Here is a 20,065-nt window from a genome sequence, read left to right on the forward strand (position 1 = left end):
TCTACTTTATTTCTTGCTCTCACTCTGCTCTCAGTTCATGCTTGAGGACACTGACCTGCAGTGTTGTCAACCTTTTTTTTTCCTTTTCCCCCCCTCTTTTCTTTCCAGACCCTTTTTCGAGATAGCAAGTGGGAAGACAGCTTCCCCCCAATGCCAGGCTTCATTTAATGCACATTCCTGCAGTGCTAAGAGAGGAGCCTTAGCTGTGTTAAGGAAAGAGGAGGGGCACGCAGAGGTCATTCATCTGTGCAGACTTTGGAGAACTTCCACAGACCGGATACACTAGAAAAACAAGTAGACAAGACAATTGTGTCAAGGCTTGATACGCACACAGTGCATGCATTGTCTTCCTTTTACAGTAGTGAAGCAGGATTATTTGAGTGGTAGTGATATAAGGTGCAGCTTTGTTTTGGAAGAAGAAAGCTTTACGAGCCAATCTGCAAAAATAAGATTGATCTAAAAAAATTAATAATATTTAAAAGAATTGGGGAAACGGCGCCTTCTGCTGGAGGATATTTCAATTACTCAAATTTGGAGGAGTTTCCAGAGCGCTTGGTGCACACAAGTCCTCCTCCCTGCTGCAGAGCCTGCTGGGGCAGCTCAGCCTTTGGGTGGGGCGTTCAAGGTGTGTCCGGATTATTGACACACCGCCAGCAGCGAGGGAGAAGAGCGAGCGCAAAAGGTGCCATGGAGGCGTAGGAGAAGCAGCAGGATTCCTTTCTTCTTCATGTTCACGGCTCCCAAATCACCAATTGATTGCTTGTAACTTTTTCTCTTGTTTTGCGCCGTGAGAAGACTGCTTTGTGCTTGGAGCAAAGTCCAAATTTGTGCAAAAAGAAAAAAAAAGATGGCGAAAGCCGTCATTTTCAACGTATGCTTGGCGCTGGTGAGTCCAACATATGTGGGGTTTTTTTGTATTTATTTTATTCTTTAATGAACAAAGTGGAACATTCGATCCGAAGGTGATATTTGACACTAACGTTGTGTAACTTCAGATCCTGACCGGAGTCGAGTCTTGCTTTATCCCGAGTCTCCTCTTCGTCCCAGTGCCGCAAATTATCCCGGTCGGATACGAGATAACAAGAGGTGTTTTTTTTCCTCTTTTTTAAAATTAATTAATTCTGATTATTATTTGATTGAGCTAACCGGCGCTGTATCTATTCGGTTTAAGAACAAACCAAAAAAAAAAGTGACTAACCGCTGTTCTTCCGTGTATTGTAGTTAATGTGGCGAGCTGTGCGAGCGTCACTTCCAACGACCGTGCATTCGCAGTTCGGGCCAATGGCTCAGTGACGGCTACAACCGTCGTCGAGGTGTCGTCCAAAGGCAGAACTTTCTCCGTGTGGGCTCAACACAGCTCCGGGTCGCACATGCAGATGGACGTCAACCTCATTGCCAGCGCCCAAATGAGCAGACAGGTACAAAAGCATGACACTTTCAGATTTGGAAAAACACTCACACAGATAGTTGTGTAAAAAACACTCACTGGTACAAGTAGACAACTCGTTTACATTTAGTAAACCTATACAGACTGTGCAGTGTACTTAAAAGCTGTAAAAAAGAGAAGCCTTACAGACAATTATTTACAATAATACCCGTTTTGATAATTGCACAATGAAAGAAAGTTTATCTGCACACAAAATGGTTTCCCTCTCCGATTAACCTAAGTGGTGCTTTCACTGAGAAAAAAAGAACATGTTGAAGCACCAGCTTGCACTGGCTCAACTTGTTGCTGTCAAATAACTGACAAAAATGCTAAATTCGCTCAGGATGACTCAACTTCCAATGTTGGGGTAACACTTTACCATAATATATTACAATAAGATGTCAACAGAGTAGTATAACATATTGTTACAAATATTACAATTACTGAGTCTGGGAATGATTCAATCCCAGAATATCTGTCTTCTCTGAATCTGTTTCTGTCATTGTCAAGGTGTTGTCGTTGTCTCTGTTCCGCCATATCTTGCTGCCCTTTTTTTCTGTTCCATTTTTCAATCAGTCAAAATTTCACTCCTGGTTGCTGTTACTTTTTTCCGTTCAGGGATAAAACCAAGTAACCTTTCCATGTAAGGACTACAAAGTACTGATGTGTTTTCCAGAAAAAATCCATACTCAATGTGCAGATACTTGTAAAATCTGAAGTGCAAAGTATTGTTATAGTAACAAAGTATTTGTTCTGAATTACTTCATACCACTGTAATTGATTGAAATTACATCCTACGACTGTAATTGATTGAAACAACTGTTCCCGAAATGTGTATAGCCCAATGACGTGCTGAAACGGTACAAGAGACGCTGGAGCCCCCCACCCTTCAATATCATGGAGAATGACCGCGGCCCTTATCCAAGAGACATTGAAAGGGTAATGTAATGAAACATACATAACACACCAAGCATTTTAGCCCTTATGCCATTCAGTGTATTCTTTTTTTTTATTTTATTCAGAGTCATGAACATTGTCACTGTTAGGAAGGTTGTATTTTGAAATTGGCTACATTGGTGTTGGAACTGGAACTGTCGTGCATAACAGCAATTTTAAAAAACGTTTAGCCATTCGTGTCTCGATACAGTATTGTAACCATTGACCGACACGAGTGGTGCAAAGCAATCATTGGAAACTGCTGTCCGTATTTCAGACCACTGCAAACAATTACCACATATTGAATATATACCTCACACATTGTTGATCAAACCTCAACATTGTACTCTCTATGTGGAAAATCCCTCGTAAACAAAGCAAGCGATTACATTTATTTAATACAGTGCCATAAAACCATTCCCCATTTCTCATGGCCACTTGGGACAATTATTTTTACAGCAAATGACTCACACACGCGTACACACACACACACACGCAGGACACATGCACGTGTGTGGGTGCGCCGACAACTGTAAAATCAAGAAAAAAAACATACTCCCAACTGCCTTCAGATAAAAAGGGAAGAGCTTTCATTTATAAACTTGTCTCTCACACACACACAAGAACGAAGTATGTTCTCCTCCATTTGTTGTTATTATGAAGGGTATTCAAGTTAGGATAGGCCTGTTGTCGGATCAATTTAAAACATTTAGTTTCTGTAACACACGGCCAGAGAATTTGCCCCGATGGAAACCATATTATTGTGCTTGTCTTTGGATTCTGTTGCAGCTTGTGTCTGACACCGAAGCAATGCGTCAGGTATACTACACTCTGACGGGGCCCGGTTATGACAAGTACCCAGAGGGTGTGTTTAGGTTTGACAGCAATACCGGAATGTTGACTGTGCTCAAGGAGGTGGATCGCGAGGAGTTCCCGCAGTTCGCCGTGAGTTGGCGCTTTTCCTTCTTCGGAATTTTCAGTCAAATGTCATTTATTTCTACGCATTTTAGATACAGTGCATTTCCCCCTCAAAAAAGTGACGGAATTTGAAATATTTGAGTGGCGTGTGCTCGGGGGAAACAAAATTAAAGCACAAAAGTGCTCGTTGCCATCATGTGTAATATTTTTCATTCTATGCCCCAATCTGCTTTCCATTGGGTGTATTTTTATTTCCACATACAGTAAATGCATGCGGCACACGCTTGGTTGACTGTGTTCTAACACAGAAAATACCTTTTTGTTGCTACCCGAAAAGACAAGGAAAACTTTAAACCAGGGGTGTCAAACTCATTTCACATTGTGGGCCACATATGGTCAGGTGGGCTGGACCATTAAAATTATACCATACTCTGCTATAAATAACCAAAATATGTTGTCTTTCCTCTGTTTTGATATGAAGAAGCACAAGAACATGTTGAAATTTAATGAACATATCTATTCCAAAACACTTCATGAAACACCTTAGATTTCCTTAGACAGATGTGCTATTTACTTTTATCATTCACAAATGTGCATTGCAACTGATCCCACTGATTGTACAAAGGCACAAAACTTTAACAAGTAGTTGGTATTGACAAATATAGAAAAGCACTTTCAGAGTAAACGAGATTTATAAAGAATGGACTTTTGGAACCATTTTCACATGTGCATATAAAATCTAAATTTAATCCCTGCCCACAGTTTACAAACTAAAGAGAGTTCTATTAATGGTACTGGGTTCTGTCCACAATTTGGCAATTTTGGACTGTTGGAAGGTCACCACGTCTTCAAATCCTGGTACGAAGGATATGTGCAAAGAAGAACATATTCACATGTCCTTGATGCCCCGTCTGCTGTGTTGGGTCTGTCTCAGTGACAAACTGAGACTGCTGTTATCTTCTTCTCTGATCAAAGCAATGTTGTCAATGTTGTGGATAATCCATGAATTGCATCTTATTAAAAATATTCATTCCATGTCATTTATGCATTTTCTTTCACTTTTAAATGATCCTGCGGGCCTGATCGAACCTCCTTGGGGGCCCGTTCCGGCCCACGGGCCGGATGTTTGACATCCCTGCTTAAACCTATCTTGACACGCTTTTGGGGAAAAGCCTGTATTATTCCGTATCAATTTAAATTGTAAACTATTTCATGACCCTCACGGAATGAACACACTATTGTATCTACTCGAACTATTTATCCATCCATTCAACGAACGAATAAACTACAGTACGTTTGCTCAACCAAACAATTTTTTCTTTTTTTTTCTTTGCAGTTAATAGCCAGGGTTTTCGACAGAACAACGCGGCAAGAAACCGATGACCCTTTGGGCGTCTTTGTGAAAGTAGACGATCAGAATGACAATGCGCCTCAGTTCAGCGGCCAAATGCAATTTACCGTGCCGGAGAAAAGCAAAGCTGGTGAGGAACATGACACATGACTGTGGGCTCTTTGATTGCTTTGTTCTGACAACAATCTAGAAGACGATCACCCTTTTTCCATCCACAGGGACAATTATGGGAACGGTGAACGGCACCGATATTGACGAGCCAGGCACCGACCACGTGAAGATCCGCTATTCCATTTTGACCGAATTGGACCGATTTGCCATCAACCCAACGACGGGTGTCTTTACCACAGCCACAAACACATTAGACAGAGAGGTGAGAAGCGGTGGAGCCCGAGTGCAATTTGACTCCGTTCAATTCTACCATGTGCGATGTGGATGAAAATCTTCTTTCGTCAGGCTCAAGAGAAGTATAACGTGATTGTGCAAATCAAAGATATGGACGGCGCAGCCAACGGTTTGTTCACCACGGGCACGGCGACCATCACCCTGAGCGATATCAACGACAACCCGCCGACCTTCACCAAGAAACTGGTAATTGATTCACGAATTCATACAGCATTTGAGTTTTGTGGTGGGAGAAGTAAAAAAGATGCATAATATGGAACGGTCATGTGTCGGCTTCCGCTCTTCTTACAAGATTATTATTTTTTTGTTCTTAGAAAACTTTAGAAACATTTAACACATTTTAAAAGGAAAGAAATGAAACTAGTTTCTAAAATTACTAAAGGAAAAAAAAAAAGTGAACGAATGTTAAAAAGACCGTAGTCAAAGGTACGGGGAGGACAAAAAAAAGCAATGTTTTTAACCTGGATTTACACTCTGAGCTGATTTCACTTCTGTCAGAGGATTATTCCATTTGCATGCAGCATAACAGCTAAATGCAGCTTCACCATGTTTACTTTGAGCTCTGAGCTCCACTAATTGACCCAATTCTGTAGATCTTTGTGCCCTAATGGGTTTCTATTCAATCAGGATTTCTTTCATGTCTTCGGGGCCCAAACTACTCAGTGATTTATAGAGCAGTAGCAGAACTTGAAAATCTGTTCTGCTATTACAACAAACACAATCTTGTTCCCTACAGGGGCGTTCGGTGCAGCCATCGTTAATAATCCAAGCTTTCTCAACATATACAGTTGGACTTTTTCCCTCTCAATATATTAAAATAATGTTGTTTTTTTTGGGGGGGGGGGCTAGTGTTGAATCTCTTCCATCCCCCACCCACCCAAATTCTGAGTATTATCAGAATAATAAGAAGAAAACCTTTATTCGTCTCACAATGGAGAAATTCCCAATTCAGAGCAGCAAAGTTATGGCAGGAAGAAAGTAGAAGAACAAAGAGTACAGGAGCTGCTGTAAAGGCAGCCACTCTCGCGGCGCCATCTTGAAGTCATAAGAACATAACAAAATGGAATGATTACCAGCGTTTTGGGGAGAATTTTGAGGTTCTAATTGTTATTTTTCTTCCAATGCATTTCAATGTCCACCAGTTGGTCGAGATTTGTGGCCCAGGCGAGTCCCCCACGAAGGAGTAAATATACACGTTTTTTCCCAAAATGGATTCGTGTTGATTCTGATTGGTTACTTAACTCACTGATCCAGATCCACAATCCCGATCACATAATGCTTACTTCAGCAGTTTGTGATGATGGATCCGAAAGAGGACGGACCCCTCGACTCATAATCGATTCTAGTTTTCCCCCCAAAAAGTTGTAAGTCTTAAGTTCCTCCACACCGTTCACAAAATCGGATTGTCCAAGATGTCGGATGAATGAGTCCGGCTAAATTCCTGATTGCATGACTTACTCATTATGGGGTGTATTCCGATACATGAGTGTTAAAAAGATTGACTCTCAGTTCAGCCGATGATAAGCAATTGTTTCATTATTTACCAAGCAATTTTTTTTCATCCTGCAGTATGAAGCCACCGCAAATGAGAATGAAATCAACAAACTTATTCTCCGAATGCCCGTTGAAGATAAGGATTTAAAAAACACCCCCAACTGGAAATCTAAATTCATCATCACAAAGGGAAATGAAAATGGCAATTTCCGGATGGAGACGGAACCCACAACAAATGAGGGGCTTCTGTACATCGCAAAGGTGAGTGATTTTCAAATTGAAGCACCGCCGTGAGTAGTAATCTTGAAGTCAAGCGTCCGGTCGTCTTTTCCAGCCGTTAAATTTTGAGAAGTCCCAAAAACTGCGGCTGGAAGTCATGGCGCGCAATGAAGCTGAACTGACCGGCACCACGGCCAAGTGGGAGATCGTCCCCGTGGACTTGACGGTCGGCGATGTTGACGAAGGCCCCGAATTCACGGCGCCGACTATTCGCTTCACGGTCAAAGAGAACACGCCAAACGGCACATTGATTGGAACTTACAAAGCCCTCGATCCGGAAACCAAGAGCAGCGACGGCATCAAGTAAGCAGCCCCTTGCGCTCATTCGAGGTACCTCGCTAAAAAAGACTGACGAGGACTATTTGGGCCATTTTGCAGGTATTACAAGATCATGGACCCCGCAGCCTGGATCAACGTGGACAGGAACACCGGAGAACTCAGGGTGGCAAACACCATTGACAGAGAGTCCAACTTTGTCAAGAATGGAATTTACAACATCACCATGAGAGCCGTCGACGCAAGTATGACGCTTTTCAAACCGATCATAGCAAGAATTGGGATCAACCCAAAATGCACTTCATTTGGTCCGTCTCTTAACTTTTTAAATACACACGTGCCGCAATACTTACGCAACGTGCCATCCTCTAACGAGGCATTGACTGGCGAAATTCACAATTCACGATTAATCAAGCAGGAAAATATCCTGCTACACCTTTCTGTGACTCTTCCAGTGTCTCTGAATCGATCGCAACTTGCTGATGACGCTCTTGTGAGACTCAAAGCGCAGTGGCCACCATGGTCGGCACTGTTGATCAATTGTTACGCGTGGTCTTGGTCCCGTGATGTCAAAATGTAAACGGCATGATGAAGAGGACACCTTTGTCTCGTTAAATTGCTTCTAATTGGGTTTGGCAAATCACCAATCAGTCAGGTAAATGCATCCTGGGAAGGCATCTGCACGTCGTGTCACCGCAGACGGCGTTCGCGCCCCCCCCTGCTCCTTTCGGCCATTTTGTCGCCGCCCAAGGTGATGCGGAGCACCAATTCCTCGGCGCTTACCTGTCTGAGCTGCACCCATACTGGTTCTGTCGGGCCGGAGTCTTTGCGGGGAGTTTCAAATTCCACTTTGACGACGATGGTCTGCCTTCCGTTTCAGCTTCCAAGACTGGGACGGGAACGGTCATCATCCAGGTGGAAGATGTGAATGACAACGTACCGATTATTGTCCCCCCTGGCGAGAGGGTGATATGCGAGAAGGAAGGAGAACTTGGCTCGGTGTTGCTTGTGGCTGAAGATATGGACGAGTCGCCCTTTAAAGGCCCCTTCACTTTTAGCCTGCCCGATAACACAGACGGCAAATGGTCCGTGACCAGATTCAACGGTCGGTGCTCACTCTCCTTCCCTTTTCGATTCATTCATCCATGCTTTCATCACGCCCTAAAAACAGATCGCGTGCTTCCTTTGTAGACACGGCAGCTACGTTGCGCCAGGTCAAAGACCTTCCCTTGAAGACGCACAGGGTTCCCGTTGAGGTCAAGGATCTGCAAGGCAACGGGAAAATCCAGACAGTCAACGCCAGGATCTGCCAGTGCAGGAACGGCGCCTGTCTGACCAAGCCTTGGTCGGCCTCGCTCGGCCCGATGGGCTGGCTGGCGTTACTCCTGCCTCTGCTCCTCCTCCTGCTGCTACGTCAGTTCCTCTCTTATATTGTTCACATATATAGCGCACCGTATGTAGCAACTGTGTTTCCAGCGAGACAGTAAAGAGAACAACAGAAAAAAAAAAATGCAGTTTTAGACCAGGAAAGTTGCTGATCGAATTTGAATTTTGTGTCTCGTAATGGAGTCAGAAAATTGCAGTGCAAGAATTCAAATCTTAAACTAACTAAATAAATAAAAGAACAATAATACTACTCATAATACACGAGGCATAGAAATGGATGAACTAATTGTTGAAATTCTGTCCATTTTGTGGAGTTGAATGCTAATTAATCACAAATCTTCAAGTAATCGAGCCCCAAAAATAATAATAGTCAACTTGCTAATTATCTTCATAATCAATTCATTCAAATGCCCATTTTAGTCGTGGTTTCTTATGGTTAGCACATAAATGCTCACCCAAGGCCGGCTCTCATCTTTGAATTGGTCTACAAAGCATTTACATGATCAAGAGTCCAATAATATTTGTTGCTGTTTTTATTTTTCTTATATATTGTTTTTATTTCTTCACCTCAGTACTTAATTGGAACATTCAACAATTTTACATAGACATTGAACCAATTTATTAAACCTTTTTCCTATTTATAATTTAATTACATTACAAGATTTTGTGCCTTTTTTATTTTTGTTTTGTCTGTCCAATGTTGGAAATCAATTGTGGTCCCTGACTGAGCACAAAGCTTTGACCGCCACTGTTGTAGATTATAGAACATTATCATTAGAATAAACAAGATGTAATTGCCCTTGTAAGACAGTACAGACTAAAAGAAAAGCACAAAGCAATGATTTGGTCTCAAAGGCACTAGCAGGCAAAGGTTGGCACGTATGGGGGCGTGCCAGAGGCAGTGCCCATGCGAATAAGGATTAGCATCATACTTAGGGAATGCGAGCATTTTTAGATTTTACATTCCTGACTTATTGATTGACAAGTTTATTCAGCACCGCCATTTAACACGAGCCATGTTTCTCCTGCAGTCTTGCTGCTTGCCTGTTTCTGCACGACAAAGCCAGACTTGCAGATATTGGAGGACACAACTGACAGCGGTGGAATCCTGATTAAGTCAAACACAGAAGCCCCGGGGGAAGAAGTGGTAAGCGCAAAGGAGTGTTGCTTCTTCAAATACAAGCAACGTAAACGAACCACTTTTCAACCGCTGCTACGCTTTGTTTCCCAACTGGTGCTTTTGGTCGACAGGACGCTAGTCTCATCAAGGTCCCCCTCGCCGGCTCTGAAATCAAGGGCTCAGTGGCCAATCAGGATTGGCAAGTGAAGGGCTCCACCATCGGACGCCAAGACACCAGCCTCTACAAGACCGGCTTTGGCAACACCGAAACGGAGTTCTTCAGCGGACATTACGACAGCCAGTATGGAGCCCAACAGATGAACTACGACGCGAACTTTCTCAGCACCTGGCAAACAAATGGACGCTATTTGCACCAGGTAATGTTTCACTCCTACTTTTCTTTGGGGGGGGGGGGGGGGGGTGTTGAGAGAGGCAGCGCGGTTGGTTAGTACATCCGCATCTCAGCACAGAGGTGTAAGGTTCGAATCCGGCTCCGGCCTTCTTGTGTGAAGTTTGCATTTCTCCCCGTGCCTGCGTGGGTTTTCTCCGGGTACTCCGGTTTCCACCCACATTCCAAGAACATGCATGGCAGGCTAATGGAAAGACTCCACATTGTCCCTAGTTGTGATTGTGAGCGCGAATTGTTGTCCGTCTATTAGTGCCTTCAATTTGTTGGCATCCAGTTCCCTGCTTACTGCCTGAAAAAAGCTGGGATCGTCTCCAGTACGCCCACGGCACTTGTGAGGATAAAGCCGATCAGAAAATGGCTGGATGGATGAATGGGAGAATTTCTGTAGACTAGCCAACTCTACGACTTGATTTAGAATGCAGGTTTTGATTTCAGACCTTTGTTCCGTCGGAAGAAGTAAACAATAATACATCAACAATCATAATATTATATGTTGCATAGTGTTTCGCTGGCCTGGGCTGACTCTTCCTCCACCGATTTAAAATTGGGGTAATCTTGACATTACGCCATTGGCTGTCATCAGCTGTTACTTAGCTGAATTCACGATGAATGCGCCGCTAATGTAGCAGATTTATTTCAGACTTTATTTTTGTGTCTATGCTTTAGCTGTAGTTAAGATGAACAAAAGTTTGTGATCTGTTTTTTTTTTCTCGAAATGACACTGCCATCACATTTCCCCCAACGTTGTCATATGACGGCAGAACATTGGAATTGACTTGAATCATGCGGTGTAATTCCAAATTTAATGAAGGGCTGCCAAATTTATTTTTTTTTTTTACAAAGTAGATATAAGATAATACGGGCTGTCACATGTAAACATCTTTATTCATACGGTATGCATTTGTGGGTTTAATGTATGCCTTGCAGAAGCTTACCTATTTCGGGGGCGAGGAGGACGGGCGGTACGCCGATGACATCATCCACCAGTACGGCTTTGAGGGGGTGGGCTCGGCGGCCGGCTCGGTTGGGTGCTGCAGCGACGACGGCGGCAACAACGAAAACCTCGACTTTCTAAATACGCTGGGACCCAAGTTCAAAAATCTCGCAGGCGTTTGCAAAAAGACATGAACAACAAAGCCGAAGAATCTCAGTGTTTTGCCTTTATCGGATGCAGCGCGCCCCCTCCCACCCACGTGACGCCTGAACACGAAGAACGAAAGAAAGCCGAGTCATGTGTTTGTCTCTTTTGCTGGATTTTAATTTTTTTTAAACCTCTGCTGCCTTGTTTTGAGTCGCAGGCACTGATAACCTCGCTGACACTGTCATTTGTACATAACTGTTGAGTTGCGCTTTTTGCAATCTTGGTTTTGCAGGTCGTTAGTAGCTGATGCATTGATGTGTAGTGACAGGCTTTGGGTATTTTTGTTCTTTTTTTTTGGTGATAATTTAGTAACAAGTTCAGGTATTTTTGGTTCTACTAATTCGACTTGTTCATAGTAAATGACGTGCAAAGTGGGGTTGGTTATTTGTTGAAATGGTTCCCCAGTTTGTTTTGTTTTTATAGAGTTTTGATATTTTTCTATGATGAAATAATATGAACTAAGATACAGTTTCCGAAGAGACATTGAACTGCGGACTTTAAAGTAGGGTTGGGCATGATAAGAATTTCGTTGCTGATTAATCGCGTCTGGAGGCAACGGAGAGCAGCTGGCGCACACCAGTTGGCTGCGGCCACTCCCACCGTTGCCGTCTAAAGAAGTTCAGCACGATGTCAGCCATGAGACGTTGCGCTGTGACCGCTCGCAAATAATCAAGTCCAGAACTGTGTTTTATCACGCAATCAAATCATGTTAAAAAGAACAACGAAACACATTGAAATGCCCGTCCCCACTTTAAATTCATTTTGTGACTCGTCTGCTTCGAAACTATACGAGAGCTGCGCAAACGTATTCCAGCAGCGTCGGTTGCGATCGTCAAAGGCGGGTGTGGCTGCAGCAGCAGCCGCCGCCAGCGGTTATTGCAACATTCTGCCAAACCTGTGAAAGTCTGCACAAGGGCGTCAACTCGGCGACCAACGTATGACTGACACAAGACTGACAACGGCGACACAGAAGTCGAGTCGACGGGAAATCTGGCATTTCCGCGTTTTGCATTCGCTCGCTAACTGGCGATGAACATTCTAATCATCTCGTGAAGAATACGTTAAAGTAGATTTGGCTTAATTTATTGAACATTTGACTTCAACAGCCCGAATGTCTTTTCACTGTAACATCTGTATTGTGTGCGACTGTAATATAATAAAAGGCTCTCTTGTATGAGTGTGACTGTTTTTTTTTTGAATGCTCATTTTTCTGGCGGCCGCTGTGAATGATTTACTGGGTGTGGCAGCCTGGGCGTGCGTAATTTGAAGCATGCTGTGGGACACCTACGGCTACAAAAGCGCCCAACCTTGTCTCGTTGATGGATCGGGTTACAGTGCATACCGTACAACCCTTTTACAACTATGGAAAGCCGTTTGAGCATTACTCGATAGCTGTGGAATTCAAATTCGGGCACATGTAGGCCCACTGAGCTCTTTGTCTTCACCAAGAAGTTAATTCCGCACACGAGTTGAAGTAAAAAGAAAAAATCCGCTATAATCATTGATGTTTCTACACATCCCAGTTAGCAAAGGCATCTGGCCCGGATTCGGCATGAAGCTGGCACAGCTGGCCTTGAGTCGGCACTGGCATAATGCATGTGGGCCGAACACGGCCCAGGAGTGGCAAAGGAGGCACTGGCTTGACTCTGGCAAACCAGATGAGGGCCAGTTGTGGAGTGAAGTATTTGGGCCAGAAATCAATTTACAACTCCGGCCCGTATATGGCCAGCCAGTATTGAGCCACCCTTAAATGCAGTTTCAGATTTATTTTTTCAAAACACAGCCTTGTTTTACAATTGCACACCGATGCGGAATTCCATTCATCACACACACACACACACACACACACACACACACACACACACACACACACACACACACACACACACACACACACACACACACACACACGAGGTTCAATCAGGCCCGCAGGATAATTTAAAAATGAAAAAAAAATGCATAAAAGACTTAATTAATTAAGAATTAATATTTTTAATAAGGTGCAATTCATTGGGTATCCACTAGGAGACACTGTTTTGACCAGAGAAGACAATAGCAGCCTCAGTCCGTCACTGAGACAGACCCATGACAGCAGACGCTATCAATAGCACTCTCACATTTACACATTTAATAGCACTCTCCTTAGTTTGTAAGGTGTAGGCAGGGATTACATATAGATTTTATATGCACGTGTAAATGGTTTAAAACAGTGGTCCCCAAACTTTTTCCTGTGAGGGCCACATAACTTTTCGCTTCTCTGATGTGGCTCAGGGGTAGAGAAACCATGTGACACACGAGCGGTTGGGTGTTCAATCCCCAGAGGTTGCAACCATATCCCTTCCTTCTTTGACCAACATGATAATAAGGCTTGTTGAAGTCATTTTTTGAATCGGAAGTTTTTCGCCGAAAAAACCCCACCATGTATAGTCAGGCGTTTTTAGCCGAAAAAAAGACCATGTATAGTAAGGCGTTTTTAGCCGAAAAAAAGACCATGTATAGTAAGGCGTTTTTAGACGAAAAAAACGAGCATGTATACTAAGGTTTTTAGCCCAAAAAAAAGACCATGTTTAGTAATGCGTTTTTAGCCTGAAAAAACGACCATGTATAGTCAGATGTTTTTAGCGTAAAAAACGACCATGTATAGTCAGGTGTTTTTGGCGTAAAAAACGACCATGTATAGTAAGGCGTTTTAGCCGAAAAAAACGACCATGTATAGTAAGGCGTTTTTAGCCGTAAAAAACAACCATGTATAGTAAGGCGTTTTTAGCCGAAAAAAACGACCATGTATAGTAAGGCGTTTTTAGCCGAAAAAACGACCATGTAAAGTAAGGCGTTTTTAGCCGAAAAAAAGACCATGTATAGTAAGGCGTTTTTAGCCGAAAAAAAGACCATGTATAGTAAGGCGTTTTTAGACGAAAAAAACGAGCATGTATACTAAGGTTTTTAGCCCAAAAAAAAGACCATGTTTAGTAATGCGTTTTTAGCCTGAAAAAACGACCATGTATAGTCAGATGTTTTTAGCGTAAAAAACGACCATGTATAGTCAGGTGTTTTTGGCGTAAAAAACGACCATGTATAGTAAGGCGTTTTAGCCGAAAAAAACGACCATGTATAGTAAGGCGTTTTTAGCCGTAAAAAACAACCATGTATAGTAAGGCGTTTTTAGCCGAAAAAAACGACCATGTATAGTAAGGCGTTTTTAGCCGAAAAAACGACCATGTAAAGTAAGGCGTTTTTAGCCGAAAAAAAAGACCTAGTATAGTAAGGCGTTTTTAGCCGAAAAAACGACCATGTATAGTAAGTTTTTAGCCGAAAAAAACGACCATGTATAGTAAGGCGCTTTAGCCGAAAAAAACGACCATGTATAGTAAGGCGTTTTTAGCCGAAAAAAACGATCATGTATAGTAAGGCGTTTTTTAGCTGAAAAAAACCGACCATGGATAGTAAGGCGTTTTTAGCCGAAAAAAACGACCATGTATAGTGAGGCGTTTTTAGACGAAAAAAATGACCATTTATAGTAAGGCGTTTTTAGCCTGAAAAAACGACCATGTATAGTAAGGCGTTTTTAGCCGTAAAAAACGACCATGTATAGTAAGGCGTTTTTAGCCGAAAAAAACGCCTTACTATACATGGTCGTTTTTTTCGGCGAAAAATGCCTTACTATACATGGTCGTTTTTTTCGTCTAAAAACGCCTTACTATACTAGGTCTTTTTTTTCGGCTAAAAAACCCTTACTATACATGGTCGTTTTTTTTGGCTAAAAACGCCTTACTATACATCGTCGTTTTTTTTCGTCCAAAAAGGCCTGACTATACATGGTGGGGTTTTTTCGGCGAAAAACTCCTTCCGATTCAAAAAACGACTTCAATAAGCCTTACTTATCATTTTGGTCAAAGAAGGAAGGGATATGGATGCAACCTCTGGGGATTGAACACCCAACCGCTCATGTGTCACATGGTTTCTCTACCCCTGAGCCACATCACCACGTAACTTCTTGCTTGTTTCGTGTTTTCTTCAATAAAGCTGCAAATGGTGGTTCAAGAAAGATGTGAACTTGTTGCAAACACTCGGAATCGAACACCTAACCGCTGGATTTGGGTTTTCAGGTTTCTACCACTGAGCTAACCCACCACGATGAACCTTTGGCTTGTTTTGTGTTTTTCCTCAAATAGGTTGTATGTGGTGGTTAAAGACTAGACATTGTTGAAACAACCAGGGATCGAACACTCAACCGCTGGCGTGGTACTCCATCATGCTACCACTGAGCCAAAGCACCACATAGAGCAGTGGCGTTGTGTTTCTTTTATTAATCATGGTCGTTTTTTTTCGGCTAAAAACGCCTTACTATACATGGTCGTTTTTTTTCCGGCTAAAAACACCTTACTATACATGGTCGTTTTTTTGGGCTAAAAACGCCTTACTATACATGATCGTTTTTTTCGGTCGTTTTTTCGGCTAAAAACGCCTTGCTATACATGGTCGTTTTTTTTGGGCTAAAAACGCCTTACTATACATGGTCGTTTTTTTCGTCTAAAAACGCCTCACTATACACGGTGGTTTTTTTTCGGCTAAAAACGGCTTACTATACATGGTCGTTGTTTTCGTCTAAAAACGCCTTACTACACACGGTTGTTTTTTTCGGCTAAAAACACCTTATTGTACATGGTCGTTTTTTTTCCGTCTAAAAACGCCTTACTACACACGGTTGTTTTTTTCGTCTAAAAACGCCTTACTATACATGGTCGTTTTTTTCGGCTAAAAACGTCTTACAATACATGGTCTTTTTTTTTCGGCTCAAAATGCCTAACTATACATGGTCGTTTTTTTCGGCTCAAAATGCCTAACTATACATGGTCGTTTTTTTCGGCTAAAAACACCTTACTATACATCAGGGGTGGGCAATTATTTTTTCCAGGGGGCCACATGAGAAACAGAAAATATTGTGGAGGGCCGGCCAAAAGGCTGATCTCAATTCTGCATATAATTAACTGTACTTCTTGGTAAAAAGCATTAAATAGCATTGTTTTGACAAGCTGGTAAGAGTATATGTTATAATTAAGCAATGAAAACATGAGGTTGCCTTCCAAAAAATGTAATTTATTCAAGCAAATTTCACAAAACAATGGGAAAGGCAATTAATCACTAAAACGGCATCATAAAAACACGCTAAACATGCTAATAAAAATAACCACAATACAACTAAAATCATGCACAACTCAACCATTTAAAACTTTTTACATTTTTAAGTTATTTTTTCTTGTTCAGTGAGAGAAATCTAGTCTCTGCTGGGCTTTAACGGGTGCATCAAAATCAGGTTGCATGTCTGAGGTGGAGATGCGAAGCACAGCTGAAAGATGATCGTCAGTGAGAGATGATCTGTACCTGGATTTCATGAACTTCATCATTGAAAATGTTTGTTCACATATGTAGGTAGAGGCAAAGAGAACCAACATCTTCTGAGCATGTCTCTTCCTGTTTGGAAAGTTCTCCTCCTTGAGAGAAGAGTAGAAATCAAGCAGAGATCCTGATTTAAAGAGCTGTGCCAGTACTGCATCAGACTGCAGGTCAATGAGTCTTTCATTGAGGTATGTGGGCCGAGTGTACGTGCCGTGTCTGCCCCAGAGCTGGGCAGGACCAATTTTGCTGACTGGGATACTATTGTCTTGACAACTATACATTACTTCTGAGGCAAAACTGAAGTAGTTGACATCTGCGTACTTCTGTAGTCTGGAAAGTCGTTACGAGCATTTATCTGATGTGTGACATCCAGATTATAGTCCACATGCTACTTCACCAGTAAAATCATTTAGGGCACTAAGCGTACGACAAGGCACTACTTTAGTACTCGATTACTCACCGATTACAAGTAACCGATAACGCCATTGTATAAAATTTCTTTAAATAAAACAAAACAAATGTACAAGTACAGCCGTCTGTATATACACACATGTACACACACAAGTCAGGGAAAGCGCTATCAATCAATCAAACTATTTATTGCACTTTTCAGACATAAAAACACAACTCAAAGTGCTGTGCAATTAAAACTTCAACATTGCAACAAAAAAAAGAGGACTCCCTCCCCCCGACACACAGATATATATCCCCACAAGCATGCCTGTGCTTGCACACACACAGACAGACACGCACACACACTTTGAAATGAAAAAAGACATGGCAGGAAAAGAGCACCCAAGGGGAGCTAATCAACACTGAGTGACAGCCGTCACACCTCCCAGCGTGGACACCCGACAACGAGAGGAAACACCCGCGCTTATAAAAAAAAAAAAATATATATATATATATAATAATGATTAAACAGGGAGGCCCAGTGGTTAGCGCGTCGACCTCACAGTGCAGAGGTTCGTTCGCGGCTCCGGCCTTCCTGTGTGGTGTTTGCATGTTCTCTCCGCGGCTGCGTGGATTTTCTCCGGGTACTCCTTGTCGGGACTCGTGCGGCCGAGTTTTGGAGTAGTTGTGAGCTTGAAATACTCCAAAAAGCAGGTGGAGAAGTAGAGGCAGTGACACGCGCTGAGTAATTTGTAAACAAGAGTCAGCTGGGAGTGGAATTGATGGCTGGATGTTGTCTGCTCGTATCGAGCTGCCCAGAAAGTTTGGATGATAGGATCAATAGTTGCCTCACCCTGGATAATGAAAACCCGTGCACCTTAGTCATTCTAACCAGCGTGAATTTGGGTTATGCACCCCCCTCAGAACATTTTTAATCCCAGAACCCAGTTTAGACAATAGTTTCCCTGATCCAAACACACAGTGATCCTCCAAAAATGTTCTTAAGATCTGAACCAAAGTTCCTACGGTGGAAATTAATTCATTGATTAGACCGGTGATCTCATGTTGTGCGTTTCACGCAGTTTGTTAAATTCTGCACCTTTCTCTATTTTCTTTTGTTTATCCGTTGTCGGGTTAAATGGCAATACACAGGCAGTGTTGCTGACTATTTATAGAAGAAAAGCCTTCATTTTGTGCAATAACAAAGAATGGCATCCCTATATTATTGTGCGTGTGACTGTTCTTTGGCACAAAAAAGGGTTGCTTGTACATGATCTTCAATCTTATTTTTATGATTATTATTTTTTTTAAAGAATCATAAGAAAAAGCACCGTAGCATGCAATCAGCATCCCCCCCCCCCCTTTGAATGAATAATTCACAGCATAATTAAAATGGGGGAGATTCTGTAGATAACAAGCTTATCTACATTATGCAGCAAGAGCCATAAATAAGTCATCCAATATGAAAAATGAATTTGAAACCTAAATTGAAATTCGCCTTGACTGAAGACCCAGGGATTATTAATTCATCGATGATTTCGTGTGCATGTGCAGTAAATTATCCGCAAACAATTGTTTTGGAGAGTGTGCTGATCATGCATCAGTGTGATATACTGCAAAGGTGGGATCTCGTCAGAGATTACAGAAACACTGTCAGCATGTGGTCGAGTTGTAAACATCAAACCCAAATCCCACTGAGGCCACTTAATAGAATCCTGACAAGTCCAAATAATGAAAATAAGCAATTAACCCGAATAATTAATGAAGGCTCTCCAACCACAAAAGTAGCTCTCAAGCCACATTTTCACAAATAAACTCATCCTTTTTATTTTATTTTGATTGCAGTCCTTGTCAAAATGACTTCAGCTTCAATAAGGAGGTGAAACTGCATGATGGAAATTTGACAGAACAGTACTGCTCATTAAATCACCACAAGCTTTTTGTTTTGTTTAAAAGGAGATATGATTTGAATATTTTTCCCCACTATCTCAATTATTTGCCAGGTGTCTATGTCAAAATTCCGGTACACTTTATACTCAATATATTGTCTTGTTGAAATAAATCCATTGAGACAGCCCTCATTCTGCCCTGTACTCTGCTGAACCAATGAGGAGAGCTGCGATTGTTACCGTGACGACCATGGGTGGAGCCTGAGCTTTTCAACAACAGTGGAGACTAGGCCTGCCTCTTGTCATCTTGCCAGCAAGTGTATGCATGACAGCGGGCTGCATCTCACTAATGAGTGTGTGTGTTTTCCACAGCCACCAAGACAAGGCCTGTCTGGAAAAAAAGCACCCGATTTAATAGACGGCGTCGTGTCTAGCCTTATCAGAGCTGCTTCTGCTAAGATGCAATTAATTCCAAAGCAGCAGTGTGAAATTAATTTATTGCTTGTTAACGAGATTGCAGCCCAGTGTGAAAACAATCTTTAGAAAGGATGCTTTCCCTGCTTCACCTAAAAAAGGACAAGGCCTGGCTTGGATTGCTGGCAAGCAACTGAGGGTGTAACCCCGCCTACTATCCGATGAGAGTTGAGATAGGCTCAATTAATACCTTACAGACGAGACGGCGCTTACTTTGCTCCATATATTCGCATAGCACTGCTGATGCCATCACGAATGCCGTGTTTTGCGACAACCGTAAGCAAAGATGATCAAATACAACATTTACATTACATAGTCAAAGACGCCTTCTTGAGTACCTCGGTGCCGCAGCCGTGTAGGATGTGGCAACGTGAAGCCCATTGTGAATATGCTTCCTCCTTGGAGATGTATCATCAAGCAAAAACTCACTGGATTAATACAGAATTATTGCTTTTGATTGTATGATGATATCCGAGCTCAGGTTAATTTATATCCGCCTGCCTCCCTTATTTTCAGTAACATCGTGATTGGCTGTTGCTGAGAAGACTGGCCATCAATCAAGCAAAAAAAAAAAAAGACATCACTTTTTCTTCATATTTTTAATGTGATAAGCAACTCAAGATGAGTATAAATAAATAGTTACCATGCTAAAATAATAATAAAAACTTTATTTTAGAAATCCTCGCCATCAGCATGGTGAGACATGCAAGGCAGACCGGCTGGATTGATCGTTGGTGAAATGGGTGTCCGTCGGCACTTTATGTTCTCTGA

General features: G+C 42.2%; 1 protein-coding gene across 1 annotated transcript; it reads left to right on the forward strand.

The window, feature by feature from the left end:
• The first annotated feature begins 599 nt into the window (after positions 1-599).
• Positions 600-12,315, forward strand: dsc2l (desmocollin 2 like). Its single transcript, XM_086129556.1, has 16 exons — positions 600-886; positions 996-1,086; positions 1,222-1,418; positions 2,267-2,365; positions 3,152-3,307; positions 4,617-4,761; positions 4,850-5,004; positions 5,088-5,222; positions 6,606-6,791; positions 6,865-7,112; positions 7,188-7,330; positions 7,966-8,190; positions 8,277-8,498; positions 9,503-9,618; positions 9,723-9,968; positions 10,928-12,315. The coding sequence occupies exons 1-16, from the start codon at positions 848-850 to the stop codon at positions 11,126-11,128; spliced, it is 2,604 nt and encodes an 867-aa protein (XP_085985682.1). The 5' UTR covers positions 600-847; the 3' UTR covers positions 11,129-12,315.
• Positions 12,316-20,065: the final 7,750 nt, after the last annotated feature.

This window comes from Hippocampus guttulatus, chromosome 14 (assembly GCF_054856545.1).
Source record: "Hippocampus guttulatus isolate MCC_2025c chromosome 14, RoL_Hgut_1.0, whole genome shotgun sequence".
Lineage (NCBI taxonomy): Eukaryota > Metazoa > Chordata > Actinopteri > Syngnathiformes > Syngnathidae > Hippocampus > Hippocampus guttulatus.

What these genes read in the sequence shown, in the direction of transcription:
- dsc2l (XM_086129556.1), top strand. Translation starts at nt 848, where the DNA reads ATGGCGAAAGCCGTCATTTTCAACGTATGCTTGGCGCTG. An exon ending in AGGAGTTCCCGCAGTTCGCC is followed by an intron (nt 3,308 to 4,616) that starts GTGAGTTGGCGC and finishes TTTTCTTTGCAG; the next exon opens with TTAATAGCCAGGGTTTTCGA. An exon ending in ATGGACGCTATTTGCACCAG is followed by an intron (nt 9,969 to 10,927) that starts GTAATGTTTCAC and finishes TATGCCTTGCAG; the next exon opens with AAGCTTACCTATTTCGGGGG.